The sequence below is a fragment of the Lactuca sativa genome, chromosome 6 (genome assembly GCF_002870075.4).
Source record: "Lactuca sativa cultivar Salinas chromosome 6, Lsat_Salinas_v11, whole genome shotgun sequence".
Classification (NCBI taxonomy): Eukaryota; Viridiplantae; Streptophyta; class Magnoliopsida; order Asterales; family Asteraceae; genus Lactuca; species Lactuca sativa.
Genome location: NC_056628.2, coordinates 50,455,028 through 50,472,127, shown reverse-complemented (window position 1 = coordinate 50,472,127; position 17,100 = coordinate 50,455,028). Strand labels below are relative to the sequence as shown.

The 17,100-nt window shown below is 33.5% G+C and overlaps 1 protein-coding gene across 2 annotated transcripts; it reads right to left on the bottom strand.

The window, feature by feature from the left end:
* Positions 1-3,396: 3,396 nt before the first annotated feature.
* Positions 3,397-7,530, bottom strand: LOC111883257 (transcription factor E2FA). 2 transcript variants are annotated; one of them, XM_023879592.3, is made up of 14 exons: positions 7,039-7,530; positions 6,402-6,591; positions 6,237-6,290; positions 6,066-6,151; positions 5,878-5,966; positions 5,730-5,784; positions 5,598-5,650; positions 5,473-5,523; positions 5,322-5,370; positions 5,159-5,224; positions 4,983-5,059; positions 4,652-4,910; positions 4,273-4,339; positions 3,397-3,822 (listed from the first exon to the last, which is right to left on the bottom strand). In XM_023879592.3, the coding sequence occupies exons 1-14, from the start codon at positions 7,267-7,269 to the stop codon at positions 3,692-3,694; spliced, it is 1,458 nt and encodes a 485-aa protein (XP_023735360.1). In that variant the 5' UTR covers positions 7,270-7,530; the 3' UTR covers positions 3,397-3,691. The 2 variants fall into 2 exon arrangements, with proteins under 2 accessions (XP_023735360.1, XP_023735359.1); XM_023879591.3 differs by having other exon boundaries at positions 7,027-7,529.
* Positions 7,531-17,100: the final 9,570 nt, after the last annotated feature.

Genomic DNA, 17,100 nt, shown 5'->3' with positions numbered 1-17,100 from the left:
ATTTGTTTGTGGCAGTTTACCTAAATGTTGATGAGAGTTAATTGGCGCCTAAATTAGCCTTATCCGAAATTACAAGAATATAAAATTATACGGTTGGTCTCTATAGTTTGTCAAAATTTAGTGGTTGATGACAACTACAACTCGTCTACGAGGTTGGTCCTTATGGTTTCATTTTTTGCCTGCTTGATCCTTAGCCTTTGTAAAAAGACCTTTTTACCCTTTTAATTTATTTTAAACTTATTTTCTATTTAATTTTAACATATTTACATATTTATTTAGATATTTATTTATTTTGTTCACCAACACACATTCTAGATTTATGAGTTTGATGATCTTCCCCTCTCTCTCTCTCCCCCAGATTTTTAGGTTTGTTTTTCAAAACACATTCAAGAACAGACACACTCTAGATTTATGGATTTGTTCTTCAACACACATAAACACACTCATGAATACACACTCAATAACACAAACATTCATGAACACTCACACCTCGATTTGGGTCTGAATCTTAAGGGTTTTTCGTTCTAGAAAACCATGAAACCTTCATCGATTTTGTTTAAAGGGTCTAAACAAGTGGTGACAAAGAGAGAAGGAGAAAGAAATAGGAGTGAATCAGAGGTGAGTGAGAGGAGATCTTCTTTTTGTTTGTGAAAATCCTCAAACCCTTCATTGATTTTGTTTCTGATTTGGTGACTCTAGAGAGAGAAAGAGGATGTGAAGGTGGAGGTGGCTGAGATAGAGATAACTAATTTCTTAAGTGGAAGAATCACCTCTCAAACAAGAATATATATTGTGGTATATACTTCACTTACTTCTTCCACTTAAGAAATTAAACATTTGCACATTAGAGACCAAACGTGCAAATTAACCCAAATCCCAGGGGCAATTTGGTATGGTTTACTTATAATATTTTATTGAAAATAAAATATAATCACTAATTTTTCAATTCATGAGATCTAAATTAATATGTTTGTAAATATATAGGAAGTCATTGCTAGATTTGGGATCTTGTTAGACTATCCTCATTCACATATTCACAATTCAATCCAACCCAATCATATATTAAAAATCAATTTCTCTCTCTTCCACATCTACAACTCAATTAAACTCAACCCAATCCAATTCTATATTAGAAAAATATTATATATATATATATCATATCGTAGAGAAAAATTAATCACATATTTTGATATATTTTATTTATTTTTTTACTCAAAATAAAAAGCAATTGCTAACAAAATTAGTTTTAATTACAAAAGTAATTTAACTCCACCACCAAATAATATTATTAAAAAGATGTAAGCTTTTGTGATCTTGGGTTGTATATGGGGTCTAAGTCACCAAATATCTTTTAGTTTTGATTTTCTTTTAATTTATAGACAGTAAGTAGCTCACCAAAATCATTCCAATTGGGTAGTCTTACAACCATAAATATTATGAGAACTTTAGAACTAACTGTAACCATTAGATTAATAAGATCAAGAGACAAGATTAATTCTAAGGAGATTAACTAACTTTCATAATTAATTGAAAATTTTAAAGATTTGAGTTATGATTGAATCTCGTCAGATTCAATCTCATTCGTTGATTATTATTGATGGATGACTACAAATAGTTATAAGGTCCCCATAATACTTATGAGAACGTTAGAACCATTTTAAAGATTTGAGTAAATTACACAAATGTCCCTATGGTTTGGGGTAATTTGCGCGTTTGGTCCCTAACTTATTTTTTTAACTCGGAAGGTCCCTATTGTTTGTTTTTGTTACGCGCTTGGTCCCTATTGTTTGTTTTTGTTACACGTTTGGTCTCTGTCTTACCCAAAACGACTATTATTTAAATAGCAAAAAATGATGGGGCATGTAAGGTAAGGTGAGAGGGGTGGGGTTGGGGGTGTGTTTATTTAAATAGATTAAAAAATCAAGGGTAAATCAGTCTTTTTATGTATGACAGGGACCAAGCACATAACAAAAACAAACAATAGAGATCTTCTGAGTTAAAAATATAAATTAGGGACCAAATACGCAAATTACCCTAAACCATAGGGACCATTCGTGTAATTTACTATAAGGATTTTAAGGAGATGAATTCTAAGAAAATTAGCTATCTTTCATAATCAAAGAAGTAATTTTGGGGATTTGAATCGTGATTGAATCTCGTTCGTTGATTATTTTTAATCAATGGTTACAAATGGTTCATTCATTCACACACTACTTATACTTCTCATTTGAACTTAGCCCCAATCCACCCACCAATCCAGCGTCAAGCCCAAATGAGGCACTTAACCCAATTTGTTAAGTAAGAAAAGAAACCTTAAAAGGCAATGATTTTTTCCACCTTTGTGATACAAGCTTCCTTCCTAGTAGAGTAGTAGTACAATATCACAAGAAAACTCCAAGCGTTTGTTGATACCGAAAAAATTACAATTCTAAGATTCCATTTGATGGCATATTTGTTTGTAACTAACAAAATCCATTCAACAAATTTCTTCAAAATCAATTTTGGTGAATTTCACTGTGAGTGGAAATGAACAAATGACCAGATGATTTATTGGGATTACCAAAAATGACCATGAGTTTTCCCATTTACAAATTTAACCATGTAAATCCTAAATGGATCATTTTGGACCCGAGTTTGATGGAAACCCACCCATTTATTTGGTCCCTCCTATTTAACAAAAATATGGAATATGGTACCTACCATGTTTCAGACTCTCTCAAACATTTGACATGGAAGAACCATGGATTTGGATTAAGGGAGATTACATTATACCATACCAATTACTTCTTTATCATTTTAATATGGAGAAATGAAACATTGGTCAAACGATATATTTCGAATTTGTCTAATCAGTCTTATAATTTATTTTTGTACTTTATGAGGAAATAAACTCTGAAGTGACGTGTGTTTTCAGAACCATAATGCTAAGTTGTCTAAAATGTAGTCACTTCCACTATCAAACATGTTTCAATATATGTTATGTTGTAGTTAGACTATATTTATCTATCAAACATGTTTCAATATATGTTATGTTGTAGTTAGACTATATTTATCGTAGTTATTTGCCTAATTAGGTATTACGAAGTTAAAGAACTTTGTTTGAAATGATAACCATGATTAGTTATCCAAAGAACTTGCTCGACATGTAGTTATACTCGTTTCAAAATATGTTCTCAATATGCGTCTTGAAGTAGTTGGGTTACAAACTTTATTATCTCATTATTTTATCTTAAACTTTATTAGACAATAATTAAAATCATAATTGTTAGATGAGGATTTTTTATCCTTATCCTACATATACATACCTCTATATTGGAATACTAATCTTTAGTGAGATTTCATTCTTTCTAAAAACATTCTACAAACCAATTACGAATTCAATTTCATTTCATTACCTTGTGAAAAAACCAATTGACCATAAATGATTACCAATGTCAAATAAAACACTAAATTACACGTCTACCACGTACTTCAAATTAAACTAGAAACATATTTTTTTGGTATAAATTAATTTAAGGTCACCCCTTAGACCTCAAGAACAAACATAATCAAAGTCTTATTCCCTCCACTCCACCTCAAATGGAATTTCATTCTACTGTACAACTACAACACACCCTTCTCTCCGTATCCCATCATATAAAAACAACACTCTTGCAGTCTCGTTGACTTTTGTTGACCTTAAAAAAGTAACTCACCCAAGACTCGTATTAAACGCCACATCAGCATGTCCATCTGGCGGTGTGCTTGCCCTTGGCGTCCCCACTTCGGTCAACCCAAATTCTTCACTAAGCAAGTCAACACCATCCCATTCGATTCCACCTACTTTGACTAGTCAAAGAAATGCCAATTTTTTATATAATAATAATACATCTGACATACAGTCAGATATTTGACAAGATTCTTTTATTTTGTCTGTATATAGATAGATATATACAGACAAATAGTCAGATATAAATATCTGACAAGATTCTTTTATTTTGTCTGTATATAGATAGATATATACAGACAAATAGTCAGATATAGATATCTGACAAGATTCTATACAGACAAATAGTCAGATATAGATATCTGACAAGATTCTTTTATTTTGTCTGTATATAGATAGATATATACAGACAAATAGTCAGATATAGATATCTGACAAGATTCTTTTATTTTGTCTGTATATAGATAGCTATATACAGACAAATAGTCAGATACACATATCTGACAAGATTCTTTTATTTTGTCAAATATTTGACAAATAGTCAAAACAAGAAAAAGAAAGGATACACTCGGTGTTCCAGATATCTGTAAGGGGAACTTCTCTGTCTGATAAAAGCCAGTAGTCCGCATCATTCTGCAACAAATTACCAAAATACCCTTCATTATATATATCCATTTTCACCAACTGGATTCAAACTTAGCAAATTGCAAGAAATAGCAAATGTGTTTTACTCTTTTTACCAATATAAACAATGTAATTTATTTTTTACTCATAATAGCAACATACTTTTTAACCAATAATAGCAATATGTAAACACTATAATAAATGTAACTTACTATTTTAGACAATACAAACAATGTAATTTATTTTTTTACCCATAATAGCAACATACTTACAATCAATTAATAGAAACATAATTATAATCATAATGATAAAATGACTTACATCAACATCTGAAGGAAGAATTCTCATAATCCTCCCAGGAGAATCTTGAGACATGTTATTATTATTATTATTATTATGATTATTATTATTACTATTATTATTATTATTATTATCAGTGTTGATATTCATGGTATTGCCATGAACATTTTGTGGGTGTGGATCGATTGTCATTTCTGTTGTTGGATTATCATCTGATCCAGAATTTGAAGCAAGTGGGGCCCCTGCTTGTTCAATATCTTCAAATTTCTCTTCAAATTGACTGAAAAAATCGAATTCAATTAGGTTTTTAAGAGAGGAAAAATAGTAAATTATTTATAAGAGAAAAAGGCACCTGACAAGATATACATCAATGGGGCCCATTGTGCTTCTCAGGATTATTCTGTATCTTCTTTGTGGGTAATCCACAGCCTGACACATCAACAAAATTAGATCCCCAATATTAACTAAAAAGAAAAAACAGCTTTCTAGATTCCAATGGAATGAACAATTCCATTCCTTCATACGCACCTCATCTGGATCAGGAACTTCAAGAGTGGTCCCATGTGGAGCCTTAATTGCTATCAAGGTTTCATTCTATAAAATTATAAACATCAAAAGTTTAAAATCATGAAAAGAAATCTAAAAAAAAATCACATGGAAAAACAACAAAAATAAAAAATAAAAAACTCACCTGGAAGCATGGAAGGCCTTTTATGTCATCTTCTGTAACAAAGAGCCATCTAAAACAGAAGAATAACAATAAAGATTTTAACTTTACAATATTTTATCAGCTCTATTAACATAAAGAGGAGATAAATATAATAAAATAGAATAAAAATTACTTTTGGTTAGTGTTATCTTCACTCAAGTCACTCATTCTTTCTTGCATTTCCCTGAAAATGCCTCAAATAAATTAGTTTCATAATAGTAACAATGGCAACTTTCATAAATTAAAAAAAAAAATTACCTAATGCTTTCATCTAATTTATGTTCTTCCATTGAAAGCTTTTGAACTTCTGCCTGCAATTAAAAAAATATGACATATTATTAAAACACTAAAATGATTAAATAAAAAAATAATACTAGATCATAAATCTACCTGTAACAGAGCAACATCATCCTCTAATTCACCAGGTTTTGAAGAGTCAAGGCCTCTAAAAATATAATCAAAAAGATTTTGCTTAAGTTTAAAATGTGAGTAACATAAGATATGATGTTGAAACATGAATAAAAAAAAAAGGCCTTACTTCCACCGGATTCTATTTTTGAGCTTCTTTTCAATTAAACCAATTCCTTCAAGAACATTTGTTATATCATATATACGCCTCTTCTGAACCTGTTTCATGATTTCATCATAACTTCTTAAATGTGTTTATTACATTTACATAAAAACCATATACACAATATACTTATTCTTCAAAAAGATAAGAAATACCTCCAATGTATCAGCAGCATTATTCAAATCAAGAATGCCATCTTCAGCATGCTTGATGAGGTTGATGAACTTTTTTGTCAAAAGGCCTGTAAATTTGGAAATTGAAAACTAACCCTTTAACACATAATCCCATTTTTTATATAAAAAATGGACAATTTAACCAAAATTTACCAAGTGAGCTATCATATCTGCAGCTTCCAACAGGAGTAAGTGGAGCTGGTGAACCTGTGTTACATATTATTAGTTTATAATTGTTGAATGTAATGCAATCCAATTCATTAATTGTTTAGAATAGAGAATCGTATTCATATGAGACATTTGCACATGATGACTCACCAGTATTTGAAACAGGGGTTTGAGGGGCAGATTTGGTGTTCTTTGTGACCTTTGAACGAGCATTTATCCTTGTGCCTTTTGCAGATACAGGAGTGTGAAGGGGACTGTTGGTTGTAGCAGCATAGCCAAGATTTGTCCACTCATTAGATGGAACTCCATTGTAGTCTGTTCCAAGCTTCCGTTTCACTGGCTGAACAACAGTAAGCAAGAATAACAAAATGATAATCATATAAGCTTCAACCATGGAAGAGAAAAGGCTGGAAATGATCCATGAATCGGAAAAAATGTAATATGTATCCAAAAATGGAAGCAAATTGAAGTTATGTCGCTTCAATTGTAAAGGTTAACTCTTGTTTCCCAGTTGAAATGACAACCTCTACGTTGCCTTTCAACAAATTCGGCAAGCTCGGCTTAATTTGGGCATAATCTACCATGAAACTAATCTTGAAATGAAAACAATCGAACGAGAGGGAAAAATGTATGTAACCTTCTACAAAAGTTTAATTTTTTCTTGAGGTGGGAGTTTTTAGTTAACCCCAAAAAGAGTTTTGGAGGAAACTGAAACCCAATGCAACAATTAGAATCGTAAAATTACATAATTGCAACAAGTAAGTGTTTAGGTTACCGGAGATTTAACTATAAGGACTTCAGTTTCCTGATCGGCGGTGGTGGCGACTCTATTACCATTATTTGGGGACGAGAAACGGTGGTAGTCATCGGAAGGAATAAACGGCGGTCTAGTCGAGGAGAAAGGTAAGTGACGTCTCATTGGATGAAGGATCTGTCCTCCTCCTCCTCCTCCACCGGCAATCGATGCTTGCGATGGTGGTTGCGCCGCCTGGCGGTTTGCAGCTCGAGCTTCAGACATGTTGTACCAAAAATATATATACCAAATTAAAAAGATAAACTTTTGCAATTGAAATAACTGAATTGAGTTTAGGGTTTAGAAGATTATAGAAGAACGAAATGAGGTTTGGGGGTTTTAGAGAGAGAAAGTGAGGGATCTGTGGAAATGGAGGGTTTGTTTTAGAGAGAGAAAGCAAGGGTTTGGAAGAGAAAGTGGGGGTTTGATTAGGGAGAGCAGAAAACGAGGGAAGGAGGGAATTTTTGGTTCGGATAGATGTGGAGGGAAGAAAAATAAAAAAGATTTAGAGGGACTACAAGTCCTTGTACTTTAAGTTTATGACTTAATAGTCCTTGTACTTTTCTTTTTAAACATAAATATTTTATGAGTGAACACGGTTCGGTTTTTTATTAGATCCAATTATCGGTTTGGATCAAAGTTTGTTTGGGTATAGTGTTTTATGATGTATTTATTAAAAATTACACGAATATAAATGATAAATGGGTTGTTGGTGATTTACTAAAAATAGAAAATATAAAAGATAAAGAATATAAAAAATAAATACACGTTAAAATGTATAAACTTGAACTTGTTATGACTTAACTTTTCAATGTCATTTTGATGTTGTGTCGAAAAATAATTAATCAAATTAATTAACAAGTTAAAAATTGATTTTATTACTCTTTTTAATATAACGACCCGGTTGGTATGAAAATAACTAAATGATTTAAATGACATCCATAAAAAAAAATATATCATTATTTAATAACTTTAAATAGACAACAAACGTTCAAACTAAAACCAACCGAATTTTACTTGCTCGATTTTGTGTGTATCTCTACCACTCATGAAGTGATGATTCAACACTATTGTGCATGCCTTTTTTTGTATAATATAAGTTTCAAAGTCATTTATGTTTACTTTGGTGTGTAAAATTTAATGATATATAATACATGCAAATCATATTAAGCCGTCTATGTCATTTTAACGTCATATCATTTTATTTAATTATAAATAGAAACAAATTAATTTACTTTCTAAAATATTTAACAAATATATTTAAAATCAAAAAAATATTAAACAAAATATTTAAAAGTTATATAAAAACATTTTATTAGTTAAAAAATGAATTTAAATGGATTCATACTCATATTCACTACAATTGTACTCACTTGAGGTGAACCATAGCTCCATCTTGTTGATTCGCCTCATAAACAAAGTCGACCTAATGGGTGTTCAAGGTGTGCCCTTGAACAGGACCCACTTAAAGTTTATGGTCCAATTTTTTTTCTAGTTACCAGACTATGTTCATTGTTTGGACTAAGTTAGGGATTGTCGATAGTCAATGTAATGAATGTATCAGGCGAGGCCACGAGAAAGGAAAAACGACGCAAGTGTTAGAAAGATGAGCGGGAATCAAAAAGAATTTGGATAAAGGAAAACTATGCTTTGGTTCCTTCAATCTCGAAAATCAGAAGGATACTAAATCATAATTTATGATTCGTATTTGCTTAAAATCAGAATTTCTGAAGAAGGAAATCAAAAAACAATCCTTGAAAATCAGAAGGATATCAAAGCTTGAGTTCATACTTCTTCATTCTAGGCATACTGATTGTGAATTAATGATGCCTAATACATACTTCTTATTTCTTTCTTCTTGAAAATCATAAGCAACAATCCTACAATCTTCTCGAAAATCAGCTTTCAGTTTTTAAAATCTTTCAATGGTTCTTCTTTCAATCTTACAAGGAGTTTTTGTTTTTTTTATTTTTCTTCTTGTTCATTTTCTGTTTTTAATTTATGTTTTTTTTTTTTTTTGCTTTTTGAAAGGACATATAAGTTAGTTTTAAATTTCATAAGAAACAAGATTACAAGGAAATCAGATTCTGTTTTATGGAAAGCACAACCAAATCAATTTCTGTTTTTTCCTTTCTAGTTCGTTTATTTTTGTATTTATGCTAAGTTTCTTCTAATTTATAAGAAGTAAACTACTCTTGCTGATTTCTATGTACTTGAGTTTAGTAGCATTGAAGCAACAAGGGCAAAAACGTCAAATATAATTGTATTTTTAAAGTTTGGATTCAAAAATAGATGAATAACAATGAGAATCATGAGATTTGTGGGGTTTTTGATTCTTGTTTGTATAAGTAAAAAAGATTACTTTTATTGATACTTTTATGAACAATCATTTAACGGTGTTCTTGATTTTTGAACAACTAATTAAAATTATGATAAGTTCTTGTTGTTTCTATGAATAATCAAGATTCCCAGATTTCTTGATATTTTTTCCCAGGCTTAGCAATGAACACCAACGTACTTTGTTGAATTGTGTATTATATTTACTTCCATTTCTTCCTATAACATCATTGTGATTGATAATTAGAGAGTATAATGCTATAATTGAGTGTATTTTTCAAAGTACATTGCTTAATATAAAAAATAAAAATGCAATGTCATAAAAGTAAATGTAATGCTGCAAAAAAAATTGAGTATATTTAAGCAACAATTGTTTTGTTTGAATCTTTAGATTTTCAAGTTTTAAAGTCTATTTTTTGTTAAATCGCACAGTGCCTCTGAAATATCATGGCCGGCCCTGCTCATCAAATATATTTGAGATAACTCATATATCCAACATATAGATTCACCTCATTTCATGTTACGTTTGTCTTATGAAAGTGAATTAGAAAGGAACACTCCAAAGGGAGTGATGTCCCCACTTCTTGACACATTTCATGTCACCCATTTAACTTCTTTTCTTAAACCTCATAACCTAATATCTTTATCAAAAAGATGAACGACCACACAAGATTTGAAGTCGTATAAAATCAAACTTAAAGGAGCATTTTGAAACATTTTTTGTGAATGACTTTATCTAAATTATGTTCTATTTATATCATGCTCATATAGGTAAAAATTATGAAGAAAAAAAACTAAAAAACAACATTTGTCAAATAAGTTAAAAACAATCCAAGATAGACTTTTTATTCATATAATCTCTTAGATTTTGAAAAAATAAATAAATAAACATGCAATTTTAGTTAAATATGCATCAAGTGAAACCCTGTAGCCGTTAAAAAAAAAAAAAAAAAAAAACTCTATAAATTTCACATGTCCAAATGAATATTGTAGTTGGAACTTTAAAACAAACATGAAATTCTAGTTAAATATTCATCAAGTGAAACCCTGTAGCCGTTTAAAAAAAATAAGTGAAACCCTATAAATTTCACATGTCCAATGAATATTGTAGTTGGAACCTGGATGGACGTAATGCTTTCCAAAAGTACAAAAAGATAGGGGTATCGATGTAAACTTACAAGAACATCAAGGGTTTTTTGTTATGTATGGACATTTTACGAGGGTACTCTCTAAAATCACTATATAGATATCTTGCCGTTAAATCAATGGTATTTTTACTTGTCATGTATTAGTTTTTTTAATAACATGACTTTGTGTAAGGATTTTATATCGATGTCTAAAGTGTAATGAATATATTAAAACTTGTGTTTTCTCGTGTTAAGACTTTGTTAAAAAAATGATAACTTGATTGATGAATATTATTTCTCTGATGAAAATTATATCCCTCATAAATCATGTATATATAATACAATTAGATTATATATTTATACAAATGGACATAGGCCAATGGGCTAGAATATAATAAACACATACAAATACGTTAACATCCCCTACTAGTCGAAACTTAGAGTTAGTGGGACACTAACACCCCGTTCCCGAGTTCTACTTAACAAGAGAAAGAAAATGAAATGAGTGCAAATGAGAAGAAAATAAAAGAAATTGGTGTTCCCGAGATTCATTAAATGAGGAAGTGGATGGAAATAGGAGAATCACCTTCCTTCCGATTTGAGATGATCTGGAAAGAAAGAACAAAATAATTCATTTTCCTTCCACTTTTCTCCAATTCGGGAACACAAAAGAAAATTTTGTTTTCCTTTCATTTCTCTTCTTTTCTCTCATGACTTTTTTTTCTCTTCTCTTTTTTTCCTTTGTTAAACTTGGGAACGAGGCATAAAACTATATCTAAATTCATAAAATAAACATGTCGGTAGTCTTTTTATAAATATGTTTATCTAAACAGACAAAACATGAAGAACACGATGTTGCCATAGCAACTTTGTCCCAAACAAAATGGATATCAATCTTAATTTGTTTCGTATGTTGGTGTTGAACCATATTAGTAGAGGGATGGAAAACACTTACGTAGTCGCATCAAACGACTTTGGCTTTAACGATAGAAAAAGTGCAACTCGCCTATAAGGTTTCGTAGCCAAGGCGTTTCACCTACCGTTTTCCATTTTATGGTACTAAACTTTTTCATTAGATCTTGAGATGGTAGTCTGGCGTTTGGATGAACGAGATAAAAGAGTTTTCCTCGAAAAGATGTAGTAGTTGTCTGGCATTTGGATGAACAAGATAAAAGAGTTTTCCTCAAAAAGACGTAATAGCTAGGCTGACATAGAAAGGCATGGTTTGGAGTTTGTCATATGAACTCGGTCAAGAATATATATATATATATATATATATACACACACACACACACACATATATATATATATATAGGGCATATTTACATTAGCTAAAAACATACCATATTGATCCCGAGTAATCATTATGTTAAGGAAGCAATTTAGATCACCAAGGTTAGACATATAGAACACCTTGTTAAGAGAGGAGATGATTTGTTGGAGCAGTATGGGTGATGAGGCAGTGAACAAGATATAATCTACGTAGAGTAGAACGTGTGTTGTTTATTATTGGTCATAGTAAATAAATACTGACGAGTCGCGTCAACAATGAAGGACACCAAGAGTAGTGGCAAATGCGAACCTATGGTACCAAGGACGGGGAGCTTGTTTCAGCTCATAGAAAATCGTTTAAGCAGACACGCATGATTGGGGTGTTATGGATCATGGAAACTATGAGGCTAGAACATTTACATAGTTTCTTGTAAATAATCGTGAATGAATGTGTTCTTTACATAAAGTTGATGAAATGCTCGGTAATGTGACATCTCTAAGTTGAGAACCTGTATGTATCGTACTCGGTTTGACTACCAATGCCATTTTGGAGATTAATCTGCATTGGTTGTATAACTAGATATGACGATATTAATCTGCACTGGTGTGGCATCGCAATCTATTCCTGAATGTTGATTTTTACCATTTTCTACCAATCATATTTTGTAATGCGTTAATGTATTGTCGGTATTTTGTTTATTTTTAAATAACCGCATGGATATGATGATATTAATCCGCATTGGTTGTATAACTAAATCTCAAGCGACAAGTGTCATTGGAGATTAATGCATTGTATTCATCACGCATACTTATGAACCAATAAGGGTCTTAAATAACATCTAAATAAGATTGGGGCAGAGAGGAGACGTTTTGAGTGAGCACATTTAGGCAAGTAACGGGTTTTGACATCTTATGTTTGGCATGAGTGGTCATCAGGTGATGGGATGTAGCTGAGGATGGTGGAACATAACAGGGGCTATTAGTTGGAGGCACTTCGATATGGTTGTGGTGCTGTTAGAATGGGCTGGTGGAGTTGGTACTTCCAACAATGATGTGGCATCGATGTTAGTGTTGTTGGTGAGATTTACGGAAAGTGATGACGATTAGTGATGGTTCAGCGAAGTCATCTAGGAAATCATATAGTGGTGGTTGGTTTAGTGTGAAGGATGTGTATATGTAAACGATTATATCGAACACAACATGGTGTAATATTATTATTCCATTTGATGAAATGTCATAACACTAGAATCCATGATAATTGGATGAGGTGCCCCAAAAAACACACGATTTAATGCATAGGGAAATTTTATATGTGGTAGTGATATACGTGTTAGAAATAGTGCCTACAGTCACAATATTGTTATTATTATTATTATTATTATTATTATTATTATTATTATTATTATTATTATTATTAATACGTTCATTTTGGATTATATACGGGGACATTTTAGCATCAAATGATATGAGAATTGTATTAGAGTCTAGTTTGTTAATTAGCTAAGAGTTTAATTAATTAATAATAAGCTTGTAGACTTAAGGGGATTAAGTGTAAATATTTGAAAATCGAATATTTAGGATGCTTACCAAACTTATGGATAATTACTTAATGACCAAGTAATTATCTCATAAGGGTTCTAAACCATCCCCTATAAATAAAGGAGCTTATGAACGAAATTTAAAGTGATTTTCAACCCTAGAATATAGCTACCCCTCATCCATCTAAAAATCCTGAAACCTTTCTAAGATCGCGATGTGAAGACACGACAGAACTCTAAACGTTTAAGGTTTGGTGCTCTGCAGTTTTTGGGGCTTATCAAGGTTGTTATGATATTTTGCTTGGGTGCGACTACAAAATAAAAGTTTTGTTTTGGACTCTTTACACCCTTTCTCCACCACGAACTATGAAGGTTTCAAAGAACTTTAGGGTTATGATTTATATCCTTATATGTTGTTATTTAAGTTGCATTACATTTGGTTGAACATGGATCCTCTATTGGATCATGGGATTAACTTTTTTATTGCTTTTTATTGTACCTTTGTGCCTTGTTTTGTATCCTCACAACCTAACACTGGTATCAAAGCCACTTGTTCACGCTTATTGCACTTATATATCCAATTTATTTTGTGTTAACCTATTTGCATGATGTGGATTCATTAGATCAAGCCATTGCAAAAGTCTTAAAAGTTTTTCATAAACCCTTTTAATCTGAAATCGTTTTGAGTTTTAAGTAGAAATTGTTTATGCCCAACAAACATATCACGATACATTAGTGTTTGCGGTGCATCTGCAGCTAGAAAACATGAACCCTAATTTATGGAATGTAGCATGTGGCTTCTGTTTTTCTATTTGTGCTCACATGTAGAGCACAACGCGACTCCTTCTAATTCGCGACGCACGGTGACTGTGTAACACCCGTGTTCCAGTATGGTTTAGTTTTTATTCTCTAGGGATAAAGATGGAGTTTTGGGGAAAAACTCTATGCCACGGTGTGGAGCAAGGATGCCCACGGTGTGGTATTGAATAAATGGTGTTAACAGAAGCCGATTATCAAGTAATTTTTGGATAGATTTAGTCTAATGTCTCTCTTGTATATGATAAGATATAATAGTTCAAATGTATTGTTATCCTTATCACTGTGTAATCTATCTATCTATCTATTTATCTCTCTCTCTCTCTCTCTCTCTCTCTATATATATATATATATATATATATATATATATATATATATATATAAGGGTATTTTCACGACATATTACCTTTTTAACTTGGTATCAGAGCACCGATTCCCAAGGGCTTTGTTTTCTTTTAACCTAATTTTATTTCTTTCTTCTCTTCACCTATCAGCTTCTGGTACCTTTCTAGGTCATCTCTATCATGGCACCTACTTTTTTCAATTCCTCTAAAATTGCCACCACCATAACTTGCAAATTAAGCCGCACAAACTTCCTGCTTTGGAAGGCACAGGTTGTACCTATTCTTAGAGGTTTCCAGCTCTATGTTAATCTTGATGGGACTACACCACCTCCTGTAAAGACGAAAAATATGGGATCAAGAAAATACGAAAAAGAGACATAACCCCCCAAGGAAGTCATTAGCCCAAAGCATGAAGAATGGATAGTCTAGGATCAGGCCATCCTCGGTGGTTTGATGTCCTCAATAACTGAAGATGTTTTGTCATAATTAACTCGGTGTGTTGAAACATCCAATCAACTATGGACCTCTCTCCAAACTATGTTCTCTACACAACACATCCAAATAACTCGGTGTGTTGTGATGATGTATCGAGGTACCCAAGTATGATGTCCTAATTTTTGGTCATGCTGAGACTCGAGTGTGAGATGGCAGGTGGAGTACCGAGAGATTTTGTTCCAGTGGGAACCATCAGTTAAGGCCGGAGTGGGTCTGTTTAAGGGTGTATCTGTGCTGGGAAAAGTGCCTTGCCTCCGAGATTTTACATCATGGAGTGGTGGTGCATAAGTTGGGTGAGTGTAAGCACCTATCTAGGTTGAGCTGCAGAGCATGAGTTGGTGAACTCAGTGTAGTGATGTCTTGATGATGATATTATGGGGTGATAAGAGAGCAAGTGGATCCAGGTGGGAGTAATCGCTTAGGATTATCAGGAGAAACCATGGAGTGAGCCCATGGTGAGTCAGTGAACGAGAGAGTTTTGTAAGACTATGGGGAGCCATAGCATTCATGAGTCAGTTGGAAAGGGTATCGTGGTACTACGGGGAGCCGTAGTATTCGCTAGTCATCGAGAGGGTGTCGTGATACTACAGGGAGTCGTAGTACTCACTAGTCAGCGAGAGAGTGTCGTGATACTGCGGGGAACTATAGTATTCACTGGTTAACAGGAGAGTGTTGTGATACTGCGGGGAGCCGTAGTACATACTGGTTAGTGAGGGGCATCGTAAACCTACAGGGGGAACCGTAGCACTCAGTAGTCGATAAGAGTGAATAATGTTATGCGGGAAGTTGTAGTATTCACTAGTCAGCGTATGACGCAAATGAGTTCTTAGGCTTGGGTAGCCTTACCACTTGAGTCTTTTAGAACCTGGTTGTTGGACCAGGGGCGAGACTGGGGTCTCCGTGTCGGACGAGGATTGTTGTATCCCGGGTTGAGGAAGGATTATCGTAATCGGAAGGGATTGGAGAGACGGTGTGTGCGTAAATTCGCGAATCGCGGGTACGGGTTGAGTATCAGATTGGAAATGAGTGGTTCCAATTTTGCTGTGAAATCAGGCTCTCGAGTTAAATTTGGGACAATTCGTGTATTGAGTAGGCGAGATGAGGTTCCGGATTCGCAGATGGGTTCCATTTTAAGGGGTATTGTGTGTCATCTGATGTCTTAGACCTAAGTGGGTCAGTTCGTCTATATGGGAAGGACCGCAAGACGTATGGAACTAATGAGTAGTAAATGAAAGAGGTCGAGGGTGAGATGATTCCAGTTGGGGTTGTAGTATTCGCTTGGGGTAAAGCGAACTTCATGACTTGTGTGTCACATTGGGCCGAGATAGCTAGTGTGAGAAGGAAATCCGTGAGACGTTTTGGGGTATGCAACGGGTAACTGTTGGAGGTTCAACTGTGTGGGTCGGGAGTTGACCTGGTGCTCAGTGTTGAAAGAGATGTTTGAGAAGGGAGCTGGAGCTTATGATTGTTAGATGTTAGAGGATACTTCTGATCAAGCATGATCATTTTTATGTGTCTGAGGACAGGGTGTTGAGAGTTCATTATTCATATGGGTTTTTATTGCAATACATTGGATGGGTCCCTGGTGTGATGTGACCCTTTCGTTCCTTGGAGTATGATATGGATCGTTTAGTATGTCTGGTATGAGTGATTGGTAGCCAATTTTTGGGCATTGACTTGTTTCTATCAGACACAACAAGAGAATCAGAGGGGCAATAAGTTATCAGGGTATGTTATTCGAGGGAACGAATAACATGGTGATATCTTAAGAGGGCGGTCTGACAGTGAGACAGGCCACCGGAGTCTCCAGGTTATGGAGAGTTAGACTGGGTATCGTAGTGACAGAGGGGTCTGTCCTTTTCTGGGTTTGGGAGTTCCTGTTTGGATTCATGTGTCCATGGAGGAAGATAGTTGTGTGGTATGAGATCCTTTCGGTGGTGCTTTTCGGGTTATTAGGTTCGACGAGTGTGTTGTTGAGGAGTGATTTCGAGGGCGAAATCTAATTCAAGTGGGGGAGAATTGTAACATCCGGAATCCCAGGTATATTATTGTGTGTTTAGTTTTTGAGATTTATTGAGTGACTCAACGAGTTGTGGGTCCAACTCGTCGAGTAGAGTCGAGTTGACC

What these genes read in the sequence shown, in the direction of transcription:
- LOC111883257 (XM_023879591.3), bottom strand. Translation starts at nt 7,269, where the DNA reads ATGTCTGAAGCTCGAGCTGCAAACCGCCAGGCGGCGCAACCACCATCG. An exon ending in AAGGCCTTCCATGCTTCCAG is followed by an intron (nt 5,225 to 5,321) that starts GTGAGTTTTTTA and finishes ATAATTTTATAG; the next exon opens with AATGAAACCTTGATAGCAAT. An exon ending in ATTGATGTATATCTTGTCAG is followed by an intron (nt 4,911 to 4,982) that starts GTGCCTTTTTCT and finishes CGATTTTTTCAG; the next exon opens with TCAATTTGAAGAGAAATTTG.